Source organism: Gobius niger (assembly GCF_951799975.1).
Source record: "Gobius niger genome assembly, chromosome: 8".
In the NCBI taxonomy this organism is placed as follows: Eukaryota; Metazoa; Chordata; class Actinopteri; order Gobiiformes; family Gobiidae; genus Gobius; species Gobius niger.
The window spans coordinates 38054013-38076596 of record NC_136859.1 but is presented as its reverse complement, the minus strand read 5'-3'; the positions used below and the strand labels follow the sequence as shown (position 1 = coordinate 38076596).

The window sequence follows — 22584 nt, the reverse complement described above, 5'->3', positions numbered from 1 at the left end:
TCACATAGACATTCTATTGGATTTTGGCCAAATACTTTTTTCCCCACTGTAAATGCCTATATTTTGCTTTGGAATGGCTAAAATAGCACGATACAGATCCTTTAAGCTAAATATGTAGGATACCTCCACTTTGAAGTGTTTGAAACACCAGCCGAGGGCAAGTTTCAGTATTTAAGCGACCACAATAATCTGCACAATCTGGGAGTAGCTGGCAGGTTTTTGATGCGGATATAACAATACCATTAAAATCTGGTTAGTAGCTCCACAAAAGTTGGATTTTGAAGAGGCCTTGGACAAGCTGTTTGTGACAACCAATCAGTTGTTTTAGCTAACTTTAGTATTGTGGGTTTGTAAAGGTCAATGATGTTTAGGACAGCGGCTGACCAGTGTGATTCTTTGTTGTTATTCAATTTCAAGCGGCAACATTGAAGCATCTCAAATGTTCCAAGCGTGCTGTGTAAAAGTGAGTCACCTCTAATCAACGCTCTGACCCCACATGATTGACCCTTTGCTCTGAACGTGAGATCGAATAAGAGGCCAGAAGGATCAACATGGCTGCCAGGATGATCTGTCACAAACTCCAACCCGACCTGCCTCAGGTCACTGCCCCACTGCCCCCTTGCTCTGATGTGTTATTGGAGGTGACGAGACATCTATTTCGTTTTATGTCTGGGAAGTCCAGCTCAGTCTTTGTGCCAGCGCTCCGGCTCATTCACAAACTGTGTCTTCAGCTTTTACATTTCTATCTCATTGCCCTCTTTCTGAACCCGGCTGAGAGTTTTCCCTTCCTATTATTTGCACCGGTGGTTTTCATCCAGTGCGGCTTTGGCTTCGTGCGTCCCACTGCTCCCTCTGACGTCAACCAGCAACTCAAATCAAGTCAAAGCTTTGAGCAATTCAACACTGCAACCTTACTGGAAAACCGTGTCTTCACAAAAGTGTTGAAATGATATTGAACATATTACAGTGGTTCTCAAACGTTCTGAAGTCACGTACCCCCTGCGGCTCTGGGTGACCTGTCGCACACCCCCTACTTCGATGCCATTGAAAACACTGTGAATATAGCACACATCATACATGTCCACATTGAAACAGTTTAGGCTTGTCTGGGTAATTGGCTCTTAAATGTAGGCCTAATTAAATACAGTTCAGTTTTGTATTCTTTTCAAAACAAATCTGCTTTGTCCAATTGAATCGGGCTTTTGTCAGTCATTATGAACACCAGACACATCTACTGTATGTTTGGAGCTGGACTGGTTTTGGACCCGCCTCCTTTGCGTCTCCCTCACCGTCCTCAGCGTCCTCAACTGAACCCAGTCCAGTGGATGATCGGACATTACAAGGACATCAATGTCAACACACTGTATGTGACCGACACAAAACCACGGGTCGAGCGGCAGAGGTGGAGAAAGACACGGCCGCTTGAAAAAAAAAACCTGTTGCAAATGGAAGCCTCTAATTGGTCTAACGGCAGCACTGGCTTTTCTCTTTTTATGACAGATGGTTAAGACATTCCGACTCTTTCAAACTTTGGCTCTCAGCTGTGCTCCTGCTCCGTTTTACGCAGCCGGGTCCAGAGCGGCTCTTGAGGCTCAGTTCTGGAGTGGGCAGCATGTAGGTCCAGAACTAACACGTCCACTACTGGTTTAGAAATGAGCGGAGAACGCGTCTTTGGAACAGACACTCTTTTCGCAGATGCTTCTGAAGGATCCAGGTACAAAAATCTAATATTTAGAAGAAGGCGACGATCCGAGGCACTCAGATTGCCGCCTTCTTCTAAATATTCCGTGTAACTGCAGCTTCTATATTAAGCTCGTGCATGACGGCGCTTCAGACCCGAAGTGACACCTTTCTGAGTGACAGTGCAGGATTTTAGAGGCAGTTGTGGTGAACAGGTCTGAGCTCATTCTACACATTAGGACATGGAGGAACATGTAGGGGAGGAAAATACATTCTTTTAACATTTTTAAACTCTGTATAGACCGTTTAAATAAAAATGCTTACTACCGGGGCATCACTTTACCGACGCGCTTGGACCACTGGCCAAGTGTGCGTGGCTCGTCGTCTGTTCAATACGAAGTCGTTACGCTTAGCATTTTACAGCGAAAAAATAGCGTAGTTTAAAATAGCGTAAAAAATATATTCATTATAATGAAACGCAAAAAAGAAAAGAAAACATTTTGGCTGGTGTTTATTCTGTGTTCAAATGAGTCTATGTGTGGGGAAACACTGCACAATGTGCTCCAAAGTCCAACAAAAGAGTGAAACATTTGGGTCAAGCTGAACTGGAGAAAATGCGTTCGGTTTAGACGAGGATACATTTACCTCCCCACTCAAATAATGATTCATGCAACTTATTTTAAGATTGAGTTAAAAGTGGGAACTACTACTGATCCACTGCTGTTTAAACTACACTTTCATGCAGCACCTTTTTAACAAGAGGTTTGCTGTTTAGGTAATTTACCAGTTCTTCACTGGTCCAAATCCACCCAGCAGTAGTTTTAACCTTCAAAAAAGTAAAAAGGGCACATATCTTCTTTGATTATCTATCTTACATCTGTAGTAAGGAGGTATAGAGTTCTGTGGGTCCACAAACCGTTCTACTGCCCTCTAGTGGACTGTGCTATAAAGGCCCCGTGACTCCGCTGGGATGGAGCTCTTTAGTGCGGTCAAAAACACTGTCAATATTCTCAGCCGCCTCCTGTGTGTGACTCATCTGACTCTCCCGCTCTTTCCACGGCACTTGCCAAACGCTCCCGTAATGTGTTTTTCTATTGGACCCTGGACTCGCTGGCGTCGGATGAAAGGAGCCCCGTCCTCGGGCTTTGGAACCACCAGGCGCTGTGCAAATTGTCGCAGTTTTAAAGCTCTTTCTTTAGCCCAAATGTTAATCTTCAAAGTCGATCTTCTTGTGTGGCTGCGGCGCTAACAGCTCACGGAAAAGACTGATTTCATTTAGAGGATTTGGTACAAACAAGGCACAAAAAGTATTCTCTACAAGGTTTTCTCCGAGTTATTACAAAGAATTAAAGTTAGTTAGTTAAGGTCTTAAATATCTTTGCTAAGCCCTTAATTAGACTCCAACTGGCATTACACCTATATTTCATTTTGCATTTTTTTGTCAAAGATACAAAAAGTTGTCCAGAAACACATTCAGATGAGGTTTCGCCTGAAATGTTACGCTATTTTTTTGCCCAAAAGTTGTTCTTTGCGTCCAGTTTTTGTCACTAGACTTACAGTGTAGTATTTGGGCTTTATAATGAAATTAAAAACCAGTACAAATCCTGCCTCTAGATCTATTCAAATTCAGAAAAAAGAATATCTTTGCCGAGAGGGTTTAAAAGGAAAGCAGCTGCACAGGGAGGAGATCACAGCGAGCCATGTCTGGTCATGTCGTGTCCCGTAAAGGCCAGTTTTATGACACTGACGTCATATTTCAGCAGCTAGAGTGACACTACTTTTCCCCTGACAAAGACAAACTGCAAACCTCCCTCAAACGCAGCCAAGACTATGACATTTCATTACATTTCATCATGTTAGAGCGATGTCCACCACAGGAAACAGGCCCAGAACTTACTGAACCAGCCTTTAATGTTTTGATTTGTTTGTGCTGGTGCCTCGTAGGGACCACATTCAATGCATTTGTGTGTTAAAGGGACTATACAGAGTTTAAAAATGTTAAAACTAAGTATTTTCCTCCCCCTACATGTTCCTCCATGTCCTAATGTGTAGAAGAGCCCAGACCTGTTCACCACAACTGCCTCTAAAATCCTGCTCTGTCACTCAGGAAGCTGTTCAGGTCTGAAGTGTGTCTGAAGTCATGCACGAGCTTAATATAGAAGCTGCAATTACACATATGACCAAAGGTGGCAGTAGTGAGCATAAAATGGTCAACTTGCATCCAGTCCCTTTAAGGTCATAACTTTGAGTACATGATAAGCATTTTGTATAAGATATTTGTTAGCGTAGTAGAGTCTACTGTGATGAAAGATAAAGGGCCCATATGAAGGGTCAACTACGCACCAATATGAAGTTTTCTTATGTTTAAAAAGTGCACCTATAAATGGCTGTTTGATTGAGCACGCGTATTGAAACCATCTTGGTAATATTGCACTTTTTGGGGGCGGCTCGAAGGCTTTTCTGAACTAAAAAGATCCTACACTTGTGCGCATTACTCTGTGCTTGTATTACAAAGTATACTTGGTCTGTAATCATTGTGGCCCCTTCCTTTCTTCCCGAGATGATTGGCAGTTCTAACTTCTCCAAAAACACTTCCCCACATATTTGCTCAGGCGTTCACAGCACGCAGCTTCTTGATTCAATACCGGGCGTTTGTGCAGCACAGCTCACGTTTCAAAGAGACCATATCTGAAGTGGAAACAAGAACTTTGATCCGTCTCGATCGTGACTCGCACTTTTATTCCTCTGGTCTTTTTTTTTTTTTTTAAACAGACCTTCGTAACGTAACCATTAGTTGTGGTTTGACGCCGGTGTCTTTGTTCAATGTGCCCAAACACGCTCTTGGGTGGCTTCTTACTCCTCACATCGATCAGTCTCTCCCCAACACACGCCACATTTGTGATTTTTGGCCTGAAAATGAAGCTTTTCGATGCCCGCGCGAGGAATGTTGCAGTGATTTGGTGGATCGAGTAAACATGGGATAGTTGTAATCAGACTTTTCACTCCAGGGCTGATTTTTGGGTTGCGTTTTGTTGACCGCGAGCAGATGTACCAAGCGCCTAATCACGCTACATGCCAGTGAGTGGGAAAGACAACACGTGAGAGGAAGGGATGGCCTTTTAATGTCACGCAGGCAACAGATCTGTGCAATCTCATTCCGTACCATTTGCAAACAGTTCATGAAATACAGCAATGAGGGAACATTTGGATATTGAAAAAGACGACACAAGATGGATACATTCAGGAAATGTTTGCGCATAAGAATGTCTGTCATTTCGCCCTTTCTGGTCTCTGTCCTACAAAAACTACATGCCCCCTTCCTGATGCTTACATTTGTTTTGATTTCTCACACCTAAATGCCCCCTGAACTTAACTGGTGGGGTCGCCCTTTGCGTCAATAACTGAGGTCAAGTGTTTGCAATAACTGGCGAAGAGTTTCTGAGGATTACTTGTTTTCAGATCCTTGTCATGGCGACATGAAAACAGGAAGCTCCCTCTGTACACTAGCATGTGTCAGAGTGACCATGAAAACAGAACCATCTTAAAATACGCAGATGACTCAGTTATTGTAAGTCGACTTGGTGCGATGAGTCTTATCTTCTCTTGAACGTTGCAAAAACAAAAGATCTGATCATCGACTTTAGGAAGAGCTCTCCCACATGTTGTAACATATATAAAGGGACAACAAGAGGAGTGTGTGGAGTCCTACAGGTGTCTTGGAACAATTATAGATGCAAACTGAATTTTAATGAAAACTGTGCTGCTGTTTATAAAAAGGGCCACCAACGACTGTATTGTCTTTGGAAACTGTCCTTCTTCCATGTAGATCAAACTGTGATGACACTTTTCTATCGGGCGTTCATGGAAGCGACCCGAGCTCTGCCTGGTCGCCTGGTACGGGAGCTCCTCTGTTAGAAACAACAACGCCCTGAATCAGCCGGTCAAGTAAAGTCCTCGGCCTCGGACCAGTTTGGACTTTCTGCAGGACAGACAGTTAGAGAGGACGAAGCCTCGTAAAGACACAGAGCAGCCTTTGCACTCAGAGTTTCGATGCTTCCGTCTGGGCGTCGGTTTTTGATGCCAATGAGCCTCACAAACCGTTTTAAGAAAAGCTTTGTTCCCGCTGCCCTTTCTTTTATGAACAAGTCGGGGTCAAATCGCCCCTGACACGGGTTTTTATCTTTGTTACTGTCAAGTGGCTTAAAATTCAGTTGTTTCTGTACCAAAGGCACTTCCTGTTAGTATCTGGAGACTTACAAGCTTTATATTTAAATATGTGCGATGTTTTATCTTTGTATAATGTGTTTTAATGTGTCGACTAGTTCTCAGAATTGCAAGACGAATTTACCCACGGATACAAATAAATGAACCTAACCTAACCTCTCTCCTGGTACAGCTGAATTTTGTGCCTTTTTATGCGAACTGCAACTGGATTGTCGACTTCTTTTTTGCCTGCCGAACTATTTATGTATCAAATGTGTCAACAAAATGAACCCATAAACCTAGACCTGGCTCGGATGTTTGATGTATTTATTTTCAGATGACAGTGTTAAATGATTAAAAATACCCAAAAAAACCTGCAACATTTTGCTTACTTTAGTTTTCTCTCATTTCCCGGCAGCTTCTCGCCTTAACTCCATTGTCTGGACTATATGAAGCTTGATCTCCAGCTCTTTAAGTCTGACTTTAGCTTCACCTCGGTCGACTCTCACATGTTGAAGACAGTGCGCCGTTTTGGCCACACTGGTCACAGGGGTATGGCCTCGCTCTCGTGTGTATGTTGAGCACATGCTTCTGATGGCTGCTCATACTTGTACAATCGTCACATGAGTTCTCTCCAGTGTCTCTCCAGGATGTGCTCATGCCCCACACTGTCCACAAAACAGCGCTTTTATTCCAAAGTGGATCAGCCGATGTTCACTTTGTCGGCTTTGTACAATAAAACCCTTGCCACACTGGTCACGCTCATAGGGATTCACTCCTGTGTGAGTTTTTCATGTGCGTCTCCAGGCTTCCAGAGCAACTGAAGGCCTTACCACACACGTCACCTTTATTGCACACGTCACAAATAAGAGTGAATTCTCATGTGTTTATTTAAATTGCTTAATAATAAAAAAGAAAACCCACACTGGCCGCAACCTTATGGTCTTTCCTCAGTGTGGGCTCTATAGTGGATGGCGAGGAACTGTGCGTGTGTAAAAGCCTGATCACACTGGTCACATTTGTACGGCTTCTCAGTAGAGTGCACTCTCATATGCTGCTCTATAGAGACTGATAAAACAGGGCCTTGCCCACACTGCTCACAGGCAAGGAACCTGACTCCAATGTGGGCGACCACTGGCCCATCTAAAAGCCTTACCACACTGGCCACAGACGTACAGTTTATGTTCACTGTGGACTGCCATGTGTTGACTGAGAGTACCTGATGACCTGAAAGCTTTCTCACACTGGTCACACTTGTGTAAGACCACACAAGCTCCAGTGTGGATCTGTGTGACTGGGATGACAAAACGTCTTCTCAGAAACATTGAAGCTGAATGGTTTTCCCCGGTGTGAATTCTTATGTGTCTTTTGAGATGCGCTAATTGCTAAATCGCTACCCGCTTTAAATGTAAACCCACACTGGTCACAGCAGTACGGTCGTTCCTCTGTGTGAGTCCGGTCGTGAATGGAGAGATCCAGCTATTCGGCCGTTCTCCTATGCGGAGGCTCTTTTATAGTCGAGGGCCCCATCCGCAGAATCGTTCAAACTTCCTCTGCCTTCACATTGTTATGTCTATTTATAAAAATAATTATAATTATATAAAAACTGAAAACACAAAACTTACTCCAGTTTGGCTTTACCCAAATCTAAAAGCTCCTTGAAATAGCGACGAAAACGAGAAGAAAATGCAACAAAAAAGAGCAACGAAAATGTAACAAAACTGTGACAAGAACAGAACAAAGAAGTGACGACAAAAGCGACGACAGTGCAAGAACAACAAAACAATAAGTGCCAAAGACTTAGATGCAAAAGGACTGAATAAAAGTGACGACAACGTGGCGGAAAAAGATGAGTTTAGATGGATTTGCAGGTCTCAGTTTTCAGAGAGGCAGTTCACAGGCCTACAGGCTGCCAGCTCCACAAGCCACGTGTTTAAAGCACAAACATGTTCTGTGTTTGTCCCTTGACGAGCAACTGGGAGACATGAACCAGGAGATGAACCAGGACTTTCTTCCGCCTCCGCAAATGTAAGAACAGAGTCCGAGGACAGAGCAGAGGCTTTAACAGAGCAGAGGCTTTAACAGAGCAGAGGCTTTAACAGAGCACTGTGCAGCTGCTGCCAACACAAAACAAGAGACAAGTGTAAAACCTGAGTGTGAGAGAATGTGCTCCTCTCTACGTTCTGTCCAGGATCATCTGAGGCCTGTGGAGATGATCAAATGAAACGGAGAATAGATCTTCACTTGGTTCCGGTGAGATTAAATGCATGTAATGTATTTATTCAAATTAACAGCATTGAATCAGTATTTACAGTGGGAACTAGAATTTATACACTTTAGTGCATTTTGTTCTCACTGTCTGGCATGAAACCAGAATTAACTTCAACTTCTTTAGGTCCATTAGAATTGTCAAAATGATTTCTATTTGCTAAATACCAGAAGAATGAGAGACAGATTTGTTTTTTGTTAGTTGACAGTAATCTACACTAACATGACTTTCTATTTGGAAAAGCCCTGATGACGATGTCCTGGTTCCTCCTTGATGACCTGAAAGCTCACATTGATCACACTTGTGGTCTTGCTCCAGTGTGGATCTGCATATAGTAGTAGAAATGTATTGTCCCCGTGGGGAAATTCATTAGCAGTGAGTGGAGATACACAAATACAACAATGACCAGGGCAGACAGATCCAAACATTGACAGCATATGTGTGACGAGGTGACGAGGCGACGAGGTGACGAGGCGACGAGGTGACAGCTGAATGATGTCTTTTGAGATGCGCTAATTGAGAAAAACTCTTCCCACAGAGGTCACACTCATGTGCCCTCTCTTCACGGTGCACTTTCCAGTGTCTATTATGGGCACTGGAGTTTGTAAATGCAGACCCACACTGGTCACAGCTGTATGCTTGTTCTCCTGTGTGATTGTCTGAGGTGTATTAAACCTTAGCACACTGCTCACATCGGTGGGTGAGCTTGTGCTTTGAGAGTGTCTCTTTGGTTTTAATGTTTTCCACACTGGTCAGAAGGATTGGATGACAATGTTTTCCACATATCAGGTGATATTTGTTATGTTAAATGAGATGTTTCATGTAATGCTGCTAAATCATCCAGGAAGATTAAAGAATTGTTTCCTTCTGGACAGACTTCCCAATAAAACTAAACTTGTTCCAGATGCAGAAAACATGCAAACTAGTGAAATAAAGTTAGTTATAATTGAAACACGGCTGAATGGCAGGGAGAGGCAAACTCTGTTACACTTTTTTTTTAAATAGGCATTCATCTTAACACTTGTATTTCATGTTTACAAGAAACATGTTTCACAAATCACAATAGAAATGACCTTGAAAATAACCATAATTAAACTATAGAAGTATAATGAGTTTATGTGTAACGATATTCATCTAGTAGTTGTAAGTTGTATTTCTATGTAGTTGTATAGTACAAATAAAAGTATCTATGTGTCAGAGTATTCTTAGATTAAAATAACGACTGTAATTGGGCAGATTCAGCCTAAACCAGTAATAATGAGTCATTTGTATTTGTAGTTTTGTCCAAATGCATCTGAAAGTGTAAAGGAAACTAAAGCGGAGGCTCTGCACTTGTTACACAGTCGTCTGTGAGAGTCGGGAGGCACAGACCGGAAATAAGAACACACGAAACTGAAAAGAAAACGCAACCCCAGGCAAAACCACACACCCAGTTCACAGACTTTTACAAAACAATTCTAGACATTTACTAAAAGGCTGTAGCAAAGCCAAAACTGTAATGAATAAAACATAAATATATATAAATGTAATAGCACTGACAATACTATTACTGCTTTTCATGACCATTAACATCTTCACATCATGTCTGACAACAGTAATAACATCAGTGACAGCAAAGCTCCACATTACTCTTTATTTATCCATCTGAAATGTCCTTTAATGGATGCCATGTTTGAAGATAATCTGACTTTGATCTAAATGCACTTTTTTCCACTGATGTCGTCTCCACAGTATGTACTGCACATACCAGTCATAATGACTGTCAGGATCTTTTTTTTCAATATTGTTGCTGTTGTTTTTTATGCAGATTGATAAAAATGCGTCTTCACTGGTGCTAAAACGATTTCCCCTTTTCACATATATTTCAGTCGGGTGGTCTCTAAACAACCGCTTTGTGTAAAACCTTTGTTTCACACGTCACAACGACAAGGTTTTTATCCAGAGTGAATTGTCATGTGTCTATTTAAATTACCTAAAGATGGAATTGCCCTCCCACACTGGTCGCAGCTGTAGGGTTTTCTTATCACACTGGTCACACTTGTACGGCCTCTCAGTACAGTGCACTCTCATATGCTGCTTTAAAGTGACTGATGAAACAAAGGCCTGTCCACACTCCTCACAGGCAAAGCCCTGACTCCGTTGTGGGTGATCTCATGACTTCTGAGACTACTGGCCCATCTGAAAACCTTACCACACTGGCCACAGACGTCCAGTTTGTCTGAGTTTATCTGTTGACCTGAAAGCTTTCTCACTTTGATCAGTGTGGATCTGCACATGTGTGACGAGGCCCGATGAATGAGCAAACTTCTTCTCACAAACAACACAACTGAATGGTTTTTCCCCGGTGTGAATTCTTGTGTGTTCTTTGAGAGCTGCTAGTTTAGAAAAAGTCACATTCATGTGGCCTCTCTCCACTGTGCACTTGCCAATGTGTATAAAGGGCAAACCCACACTGGTCACAGCTATATGGCCAACAAAGTAGTATGAGATGGCCTTGAAGCAATAAGGTCCTGGGTTCGAGTCCTTGCCCGGTCAAGGCCTTTCTGTGTGGAGTTTCTAAGTTCTCCTTGTGGAGTTTCTAAGTTCTCCTTGTGGAGTTTCTAAGTTCTCCTTGTGGAGTTTCTAAGTTCTCCTTGTGGAGTTTCTAAGTTCTCCTTGTGGCTCCTTTATGTTGCTCCCATTTCCACTGAAAACAGGTACAAGACGGTCAGTCGTGGGACCATGAAGAAGAGACTCAGAGAGACTTTCCTTGTTAATAAGGGTCATATTAACAACAAGTTAAAGCTTCACCTGAAGTGGAGATGTGAGGCCTGTGTGAACACTTTTTGGAGAATGATCTTTTAAAACAGGCTCATGTCGGCGCTTAACTGTGTGAATAAACAAGTTTGACAGTCAAATATTTTTTAGCTTTACGTGTTGTTTGTGCCCACGCAGGTGTCGAAAGTTAAGTGCCATTCATTTCGATAAATATTTTTAAAAACATTTGATTTGACGTGCACGTAAACCCTGTAATAGTGACACATTTATATGCCATGTTGTGTTTTCCATCATTGACAAAGCTTCCAAATGCGTCGCCTGTTCTTCCATGTTTAAAATGGCGTCTGTAGCCGGTGATCTGGGGTGTCTCTGTTTCAGGACACAGAGAGCTGGGAGCGCTCAGTGTTACGTCTCGCTGAAATCACCTCAGCCCTGATCCGAGACCGGAGCCCTGCGCTGGTGGGACAGCTCCTGCAGGCCTGAACCTGACACTCTGAGCTGACACAGGACACACTCCCGACCCAAGAACCAGACACACTGAGCCGACACAGGACACACTCCCGACCCAAGAACCAAACACACTGGACTGACACAGGACACACTCCCGACCCGAGAACCAAACACACTGAGCTGACACAGGACACACTCCCGACCCAAGAACCAGACACACTGGACTGACACAGGACACACTCCCGACCCGAGAACCAAACACACTGAGCTGACACAGGACACACTCCCGACCCGAGAACGAAACACACTGAGCTGACACAGGACACACTCCCGACCCGAGAACGAAACACACTGAGCTGACACAGGACACACTCCCGACCCGAGAACCAAACACACTGAGCCGACACAGGACACACTCCCGACCCGAGAACCAAACACACTGGACTGACACAGGACACACTCCCGACCCGAGAACCAAACACACTGAGCTGACACAGGACACACTCCCGACCCGAGAACCAAACACACTGAGCCGACACAGGACACACTCCCGACCCGAGAACCAGACACACTGGACTGACACAGGACACACTCCCGACCCGAGAACCAGACACACTGGACTGACACAGGACACACTCCCGACCCGAGAACCAAACACACTGAGCTGACACAGGACACACTCCCGACCCGAGAACCAAACACACTGAGCCGACACAGGACACACTCCTGACCCAAGAACCAAACACACTGAGCTGACACAGGACACACTCCTGACCCAAGAACCAAACACACTGAGCCGACACAGGACACACTCCCGACCCGAGAACCAGACACACTGGACCGACACAGGACACACTCCCGACCCGAGAACCAGACACACTGGACCGACACAGGACACATACCACAAATACCAAAATGATGGTCTCCTCTAAAACTTATTCATTTGCAGTTTTGGCTGAAATTGACCAGTTTTTGGCTGAAAAGATCATTTTGTCCAGCGATCTTCCCTGCAGATGAAATGTTTACGTTTGTGGCATTAAAAGTGACCTCTAAAAGCATTAAACTTGACTTCCTTCTGTCTGTGTAAAACCCTGTTGTAAATCAATAAACATTGCTATTTTCTAAAACCTTTTTTTTGTCTTATTCTGAATTTCTATGACTCTGCTGCCCCCCTGTGGACGTCAGTGACCCTTCATGGATCATCTGTTTAACCCCTTAACCCCCACGGTAACTGACCACATTTTCTCCAGCTTTACCTAAATCTAAAAACTTGTGGACTGGGGAGCGTTTGCCTTTTTTTAAAGTTTTTTTTATGTGACCAAAGCATGTTAAAAAAAAAGCAAGAAAAAAAAGCAACACAACATGATGCAAAACACAACCTAAAAAGAAGCTGAGTTTTGTCATAGCTTTTATATTTGTGTAAAGCCGAGACCGTCCACTGGAGGGCGCCATCAGACAAGACTAGAACACATTAGATCAGCTTTTAGACCTGGGATGTTTTTACAAATCTCATTTCTTTCTTGGTTGACTAGCTGAGACCCGGCCTTCGGCCGGGCCTCGCTAGTCTCCACATTTGATATTCAGAGATTGTGAGTGACTACAAAGAAATGTCCAACCCGTCACACAGTTCAGCTGTAGGCCAGTGGTTCCCAACCCATTCCAAAAACTATGGCCACTACAAATGAGTAAAAGAATGAAGGCTCAAAAAAATGTCAAACAAACTGCAATTGGAGTGTTTGATGCACCCGTGCTCCTCTCTTATAAAGTACGACAATATTTGCGCTAAACTTGGGGAACAGGATTCAAGAGACAGTGGAATAATTATGGATAAATATTAGGGGTTCAGCTCTAACGGTTTGGTTCACGGTGCAGGACCCGTGGTTTGGTGCAGCACGGTAGTGTACAATAAAAAAAAAGAATGAGTAGGTTTTGAACTGAAATAGCCTAATGATCGTTATTAGACAGTATTTATAACCTTACAATGAAATTGGCAATGCTTTCAAAGCTGCTTTAGAATCAAATGTACCTCTGGGCTCACAATACGTGAAAGCAAAAATAGAAAACAAAAGGTACAGCAGCAAAGTAAAAAAAAAAAGGAAAAAAAACTACGCAGTGCAGGCCATGCGCTCGTTAAGTGGTTTCATTGTCGCTTTGACTCACACGGAGGAGAAATCAGTCGGAGCAGCGCGTGTGATTAGAGGCTCGTGTTTGAGCAGGTTTTGGGCACGCACACACACGCACACACACACATACACACACGCACACATCACCCTGTTTGGATGCGCGCACACGCACGGCAGTCAGATCGCGTGCACTCGCGTTTGTGTGACAGCGGGTTGTCCTCGGACAGCAGCACCGCGGTCCATATGGACCCGTGGCCAATGCCCGCGGCCGGTGGGACCGTCACGTGGGGGCCGGCCGCGGATGTCCACGCACACACTCAGTACTGTCGCCAGGCTTCCTGGTGTTCCCAAACGGTCTCCCATCCCAGTCCTAACCAGGCCCTTCCCTGCTTAGCTTCGGAGGAACGGTCTCCCATCCCAGTCCTAACCAGGCACTTCCCTGCTTAGCTTCAAAGTCGGTATGGGAAATAAACATGGCGGCGCCCAGGCGGCGGCCATTGAAATAGCGTTTTCTATAATAGATGTTTGTAAAGCTTCCTGTTCTTGATTATTTGTACCTAATAGTCGAAATCACACGTCTTAGCTTTCAAATCAGCCGTTCCACTGGAGAAAAGACACTGGCTTTAAGTGGGGTTAAGAAGTTAGAGGCTGACGTGAGAACGAGCGCCGCAGGGCCGGGGTCTGAGGCTGTTCCTGGAGACGCCAAACAAACAGAGCAGAGGTCAGAGGTCGCCGTGACCACTGGCTTTTGGTTAGTGCTCGATCGTCTGCTCCGGAGGGACGGTCTGCTGTGAGTTTGTATAGATCTATGAGTTGGTTTGTCTAAAAATACAAATAATCCTAATCCTTAAAGTGTTATAACCCCTTAACCCCCACCTGAACCGAGCACATTTTCTCCAGTTTGGCTTTACCCCAATCCAAAAGCTTCTGGAAAAAAGCTGTGAAAATAGCAATCAAACAATGATGGAAATGTGACAAAAAAGTGAGAAAACATTGACAAAAAAAGTGACGAAAAATGTATGAAAAATGTCACAAAAAATGGACAAAAAATTGATAAAAAATGGACCAAAAAATGTAAAAAATGTGACAAAAAAATTATTAAAAATTGATTAAAAATTTACGAAAAATTGACGAAAAAATGTGCCAAAAAAAGTGACAAAAAATTGATTAAAAATGGACGAAAAAAGTGATAAAAAATTACAAAAAAGTTACAAAAATGAGTTGAATACCCAACAAAAAAATGTTGGAAAAATGATGATGACGTGAGGAAAAAGATCCTCTCGGTTCAGGCGGGAGTTAAGAGGTGAACCATTTCCCTGGCCCTAACCTTCATTTGTGTCATGATATCTCACGTTTTCACAGCAGACTGTCCCTCCGGAGCAGAACATCTAGCACTAACCACTGGCTTTTGGAGCTGCCTACGGAGGCTCAGCGGGCCCAAGCCAAAGACAACAGCGTGGGGCTGGAATGGGAATACTCCGAGAATACTCCATTTGATTTTCTGCCTTTTACTGCACTTTCTTTCTCCAGTTCAGCTTTATCCAAATCTAAAAAGGTCTCGAGAAACGGCCCATTTGAAAGCTAAGACCTACGAAACTCATGTGAACAGATCATTTACCTTGTGTTGTGTTGTGTTTTCATTGCTTTTTTATTGTGTTTTCATTCCCATTTGTGCCACATTGTTTCTTTATGGGGGTGAAGAGGTTCAGGGTCTCCGTTTTTAGGTGTTTGTTTCTTTACACAAACTTCCACCTGGAAACAAAGAGCCTCATCTTCTAACGTCTATTTCCTGTCTGAGTTATTTGAGTTTTTTTCTCCACACTAATCAACAGCTCTTAACTATACATGATTAAAAAAAGAAAATCCCCTCTGAAGAAATCTTTGCAACTAAACCTAGGTTTATCCCGGGCTTTTTCCGTTACTCAGAATATTTGGGGTCAAGAATGACATTTTTACATAAAACATAAAAAAAACATGCAATAATTTTTGAGTTATTGTTGAAAAGTTTCGCGTCTCGCCCGTAGATACAAGAAACAGACGGTCAGACATTCACAGTAATGACCCTGAACTCCTGAGCAATCAAGCACATTTTCTCCAGTTCGGCTTTACCCAAATCTATAAGCTTCTTGAAAAAAAGCATCAAAATAGCGACAAAAACGAGGAGATGAAAATGCAACAAAAGAGCGACAAAACATGACGGAAATGTGACAACAAATTGACAAAAAGAGAGAAGAAAATGCAGCATAAAAATACACAAAAGATCAACAAAAAAGTATCAAAAATGTTGACGTCATTTGAAAGGCCTTAGCTTTTCAAATGAGGCAATACGATAGGCCGTTTAGATTTGGGTAAAGCTGAACTGGAGAAAATCCCTGGGTTAAAGCGGGGGTTAAGACGTTAAACTTCTTCTGCATAAAAACCAACAGCCCAGTGCGGTCACATGGGTCACCGCATTTTTTAGAAAAAGTAAAAAAGAAAGCCCGGCCGTGCTCGGGAATCATGTTCACAAAGTGTCTTTCTGACTTAAAGGGACTGTCCCGAGTTTAAAAATGTTAAGATGAAGTATTTTCCTACATGTTCCTCCATGTCCTAATGTGTAGAACGAGCTCAGACCTGTCACTCACAAAGGTGTCACTTCGGGTCTGAAGTGCCGTCATGCACGAGCTTAATATAGAAGCTGCAGTTACACAGATGACCTGAGGTGGCAGTGGTGAGTGTAAAATGACCCTTTAAGCGAGGGAGATCGTTCCGTTGCTCTGAAATCCACATCTGCTCTGGCTCATGTAGAACCTGGAGTTTTGGTGTTCTGATTACTCCAGTTATGGGATTTCTCGGATCATGTAAACGTAGTGTAAGTTCAGAAAGCTGCTTTGTTAGTGCAGATATGGCCTTTCACTGAAACAAATCATTTTACTCATAAATGGGACTTCAGGGGAGCTTTTTTGGAGCTGCCACCTAGATTTAAAGATTACTCAAAGATGCGCGAGTGCCTGGTGAAACACAGCTCCAGGTCTGTTTCTGATGAGAGAACAGCATCGTAAACATGGTGCACAAACACAGTCCCCTTAATTCTTAAAAAAAAAAAACTGTTGGGAAAATAGTGCGATTGGTGCTTTTCAGGAGCAGAGGTTCCCGCGCTCTTCACACGGACGTCGTGTCATTCAGACTCGTACCAACCGAACGTCCACCAGCTGCAGCTCAGGACGGATAAACATGAAATACTCGGGGCCTCTGGGGTGTTCGGACACGGCGTTTCTCTCCCACACATGCTCCGGAGACGGGCTGCTCTCACACACTTCTGTTCATTCAAAAACACTCATCCTGATGTAAGTCTGAGGCCGACTTACCGGAATCTAATGCGGAGAATTATTGAGACATTTAAGTTAAAGGGGGGTGTTATGCAAAATGGACTTTTCCAAGCTTTTATCCTGTTATTCTGTCACTCCCTCATTAAAAACATGGCTGAAGTGTTGCCTTGGCACATTCACGTATTTCTGAGTAATCTGTAAAAACTCTGATGGCGGCCATTTTAGGGATAGGTTTGCCTGAGTCCTCCTAGGAACGCCCCCACCTCCTGGAGACGCCTCCGAGCTTTGGTCACCAGCCGAGTAACCAACCACTGCTCCTCAGCAGAACCCCCTCCCCACTGATGCCACAGACAGCGTGTGGAGGGGGCGTGTCTAAAGGCTCAGAGGTTCTTAAAGAGACAGAGGCCTATTTCAAGACATTCACTACAGCCATTTTGAGAGAGACATTTTATACAAGGCAGTTATTCTAATTTACTGCATTTACAGACCAACAGAAGGTTTGTCATCATTGTAGTGTGATATAGACTGGTGCTATGGGACTGACAAAAGCAGAACACCCCCTCTTTAAAGCAGAACACCCCCTCTTTAAAGCAGAACACCCCCTCTTTAAAGCAGAACACCCCCTCTTTAAAGCAGAACACCCCCTCTTTAAAGCAGAACACCCCCTCTTTAAAGCAGAACACCCCCTCTTTAAAGCAGAACACCCCCTCTTTAAAGCAGAACACCCCCTCTTTAAAGCAGAACACCCCCTCTTTAACAACACACTCTTGACATCACAATAGTTGCTCACACTTAGACTTGTCCAAAGCATGTCCTGAAACAGGCCATATTCGCGCTGAGACCAAATGTTGTTTGAACATAAAGTCTGCCCACTCATTCCTCCAGCTCCCTGTCGGCCTGAGCTCCGGTCCCAGGCTGGTTTTTCCCATGAAAAGGACTGCGTTTGGGACGTCCCGCCGCAGAAGGCTCCCCTCGGTCCTTCTCCTGTCATTCAAGGATATTTTCGTCAGCCATGACAGAGCTTCACATCCACCAAATATCAATGACATAAACGGAAAATGTTTCTCTTATATTAACCAGCTAAGTGCTGATGTAGGATTAAAGCGTGTGTAGTTTGTGTTACATGTTGTTTCACTGGATCCTTTTGTACATCTCTGCTGTGTTTGTGGAGGTTCAGTGGATTTTTACTACAGAGAGTCCAGACTACCTGCAGCACAAGAGGAGCTACAGGGAACAAGGAAGGGACAAACGAGGAGGTATCCGGGCAAGACTCAGCTGCGCAGGAGGAAGAGGAAGGAGGTGATGGAGGAGCTGACCAGTGCAGGACACCATGTCCCTGACCTCCAAAAACATGCTGCCCAGGTCGGCCCACAGGACTGACCCACACCTGAGCGCAGTTTTACACTGACAAATAAAGCACTTGGTTCTTTTCTCCAATGATGCAAACCCACAGGTCAAAGTTCACTGACTGCACTGTGACGAGTCAGGGGTGAAGATGTGTGTCAGGTCAGTGTGAGAGAAACACATGTACAGCCACTGGGGGTCAGTATAAATAAAACTGTCCCAGCAGAAGAAGCAGCAGCAGAGAGTGATGGGTTAATGATGAGAGTCACACTGTGTTGGTCGGCTTAGAGGCGCCATCTAGAGGTGAGAAGGCATTGCAGCAGTGAGTCTGAAAAAGCAAACTCAACACTGACAGTTCATTTATTCTAAATGTGAACCTAATGGTCAGGATTGAGCAGTTTAACAGCTCAGAGTGATCTTTTAGTGATACAAAAGCATCTGAAGATGAAGTCACTGACCAAGATTTAATAAAGGATATAGTGCCTGTGACAATAATAAGCTACCAAACATCCTTTTGCTTTGTTTACCAGTGGATGTAAAGGAAAACGACCATACCCCCCCCTGCTTGTTAACCGGACGCCCCCCTCACAGAGGTACGTGAACAGTATGACCAGGTACTGGCCTATATCGATGTTTTAGCGCCGCACTCTGGACGTGAACGAGAGGCTCTTGTGCTTTACACAACATCTATTGAATCGTTTTGTGATCAGTTTTGGGCGGCCTGGGGCGGGCGCTCGAGCTCAGCAGCACCCACGGGATCAGCGCCCGGTGCATAAGTGACCAAATGAGCCAGGTGTTGCTCTCCTTCAGCTGGCGCCCCCTGCTGCTCGCTGCAGGGGGGGTTGGTCACATGTTGGTCACGTGACTTTTCTTAAAACGATACGTGAGGTGTTGCTGTCTGTGCCTGACGTCACTTCTCATGAGCCGCGATCTGTGATGGGAAAGTGCCAGTGGGTCAGGCCTTAGCTGAGTGAAGCTGGCCCCCCTTTAAACGCAAATTACATAAAAAAACTAAATAAAAACAGTGTCAATTGTTGAAATATGTGAGTCGTTTGTGCTGTTTTGTGCCATAATCATGTTTGTTTGTTCTGATATCATTTTTGAGATATTACGATTGTTTTTTACATCTCAAATACAGTAACAGCACAAACGTGTTTACATTTACGGGGCCAGGCTCCCGATGGTCAGACAGTTCGCCACGCTCTAAGCCAGCTTCATCATGAAGTCAGAATTTAAAACTGTGTGATACAGACTCACTGCCCTCTGGCGCCCACTGCTGGTGAGCGGCAGGTGCTGCCGTCACATGCTGTGGTTTCTTTTTCGGGGGTTTCTTAAGTCGACACGAGACAGGGACAAATCAGCGTCCACGATCTGTGCATGAACTGTTTACACAGCAATGAGCCATGACACGTTTGAAAGTACATCATTCATTCCACCTCAGCTGCAGCTGATCTGTTGTGCTGCAGTATTGTCTACAGTCAGTGGGAGATGTGTCTTGCCCAAGGACACAGTGACAGTCTCTGAGTCAGAGCAGGGCGTGGGAGGCTCCCTGTGGCTCTGGCTTTCTGACTCTGTGATTCACTGTGTGAAGACGGCGGGTCTGGGGGAAGGAGACAGAGAGGATTACAGTGATGTCGCCTTAAAGGCCTCACAGAGACGTGTCACGCTTTGAAATCAAACCACTCAACACTGGCACCTTGTGTTCGGCAGATGAGCTGCGAGGGACAGTGAACAGGAACAAACCCCGGGGCGTGGACAGATGTCAGCCATGAGGCAAATGAAAAGAAAGAGTCGGTGTCAGGCCTGGACACTGAGACGCTCGAGAGGGAGAGGAGGCTAAAGTTTCTGCTGCTGCAGTGAAGGTGGGAGGGCACTGAGGTCACACTGTAGCTCCAACCATTCAAAACATACTTTTCTTGAGTAGTTTCTCAGGGACATAATCGCAGATTAATACAATGTAATCTATGTCAAAGTCCACAGAGGAGGCAGAGGTTCTACAGAAGGCGGCTTTGGTCGAGTTTATGTTTTGTCTTTAAAGCAAAGCTTTCAGCACTGGATCTGCAAAGTAAATGCTACATACAGATGGTGATGACACAGGAGCTAGTTTTCCAGAGGAGTAACGAGGAAACGTCTTTATTTCAGTGGTATCTGTACCAAACCGGCCGCTGTGACAGGCCGCCGGAGGAAACCGACGAAACAGCCTCGATGTTTTGAATTCACGCACACAACTCCATAATGTTAGCACTCGCAACCCTTCCTCTGAAACCACCTCCTCTGACTTTTCCCCGTGTCTTTCCCGCGATCCTCCGAGCAGCTCCACGCTCGGACGACATTTATTGATCCCGAACAGGCCCGCGGCGAGAGCTGATTGGCTGTTTGGGAGCTGACCCGAAATGCTCGCGCCGCAAACACTTCTCCCAGAGCTCAGACTTTTATTTCTCGTCTTCGTCATTCGGACAGTCTTTTTTTTTGTGCGAGCTCGCCATTTGGGTGTGGAGCGCACAGCCGCAACTCGCCAAACCGCCATTTAGGTCATTTCCTCCGGCTAAGACCAGATATTAGAGCCAGTGCCAGAGTGGGACAGAGCTAATCTAATTATAGGCTCTGAGGGCAGAGCGGCGCGGAGCCAGCCACAGTTCCAAATCCCCTGCGGTAACGTCTGTGGGGCTAATTCTTCCGGGCCTGCGACTGGTGATGTATGGCCCTCTGTAGGTTATATATATACAGTATATATATATATATATATATATACAGTATGTGGCGCAGGGGAGGCGGGAAACGCAGTAAAAGCGGCTCCTGAAGTCAGGGCTGCGGCAGGACAGGGATGGAAGATTTAAGGAGCAACATGAGGGACAAGGCTCACAAGTAGAGCCTCGTGTTCGTCTACGGGTCTAAAGCTGGTGTAGATTTAGTTTGAATGTAAGTGATTTATCATGAACGTAGATCAGAGCTGGAAAAAAGAACTCAACTTAAACACTTCAGAATAGACACGGACCGCCATGGACGAGGCAAGACCACTGCTCCGCCTCTCACATGAAGGGGCGCGGCTCTATCAGGCTCTACAGACACAATATCTGATTATTATCCTCACCATCTCAGGACACTTTGCACCAAATCTCATCCTTCAAATGAAGCAGGTCTGAAAAGAGGGATTCCTGGATCCTGAGCCCAGACAGCAGATGAGGACCTCCGATGGGCTGACAGGGTCAAACAAGGAGGAGTTTTCAGTGAGTGAGTAAGTTGGAGGTCGGGGAAACCGGAGCACAAGCCTGGTAAACCACACCCACTTCTTTCTGCGTGAAAGAAGGTGGGTGTGGCCAAACACAGTAAACAAGTGTCTGATTGGCGGCTGAGGCCGAACCAATCACGAGCGTCACAGAGAAATGACCAGGTTACGTCACTCGCTGCACTACTATGTTGTTCAATTAACATCAACATTAGCCAAAACTAATCATGGATGAAGCAGTCGAGGATTTTGCCTCACGTTCTCCGCGTGAGTTTATATTCAGTTTATATTTTGTGAATTGGACACAGCTGTCGTCACGTCCGCTCATTGTAATTGGTTTATTTCACTGACAGTCTGTGCGTTAGGCCCGCCCCTTCAGACTGCTCCAATGGCTGCCCGTCAGACCTGGGAAGCTGAGCAGGGAAGGGTCTGGCAGGACTTGGATGGGAGACCGTTTGGTAACACCAGGAAGCCTAGCGAATGTAGTGAGTGAGTGAGTGGTTGGTGGTGGTCAGAGGGGCCGATGGCGCAGACTGGTTGCCTCGCTTCCGTCAGTCTACACCAGGGCAGCTGTGGCTACAATAGTAGCTTACCATCACCGAGTATGGAGTGAAGGATTAGTGCAATGTAAAGCGTCTTTGAGTGTCCAGAAAAGCGCTATATAAAACCCATGCATTATTATTATTATTATTATTATTATTATTATTATTATTATTATTATTATTATTATTATTATTATTATTATTATTAATAGTATGGCAGAGCCAGTACTGCCTTCTGTCTCTGAAACAGTTCAGCGCCTCCTGGGTTTGTCCCTGTTTCAAAGCGTGGTATCCTGCACTGGTAAGTTCCTCCTCTTCTTCCTTCCTCTTCCTCCTGGGCAGTTCCCTCTGCCTCCTGTTGAGCTACGACTATAAACCCACAACAGTCTTTTCCCATCTTCTGGTGAAGATCCGAGCAGACCAGTATGATCCAGAACAATAGCAGCGACAGAGGCGAGTGAGGCTTTGAGCCCGACGGCGCTCCTCATGTGTGGTGTCGGCGAGGAGGTAAGGGCTGTTTGTCGGGTCGCGGTCTCCAAAACCTCAAATCGTAAGTAACAAACGTGATCTCTACATATATGATGCGTTCAAGGACAGGCCGCTGCTGTCGCCTTTGTCTCTGTGACTTCTTTACAGAAAGCTGCCCGTGTGTGCTTGCATTTATCAGAATGGTTCAGTCTGA

General features: G+C 44.8%; 1 protein-coding gene across 1 annotated transcript in view; it reads left to right on the top strand.

The window, feature by feature from the left end:
- The window catches only part of crppa (CDP-L-ribitol pyrophosphorylase A), a 43956-nt gene extending 32263 nt beyond the window's left edge, over nt 1–11693 (top strand). The window contains exon 10 of the mRNA XM_079562025.1: nt 11288–11693. Coding sequence (XP_079418151.1) covers nt 11288–11392 — 105 coding nt within the window. The 3' untranslated portion in view covers nt 11393–11693. The remainder of the gene's footprint in view (nt 1–11287) is intronic.
- Nucleotides 11694–22584: the final 10891 nt, after the last annotated feature.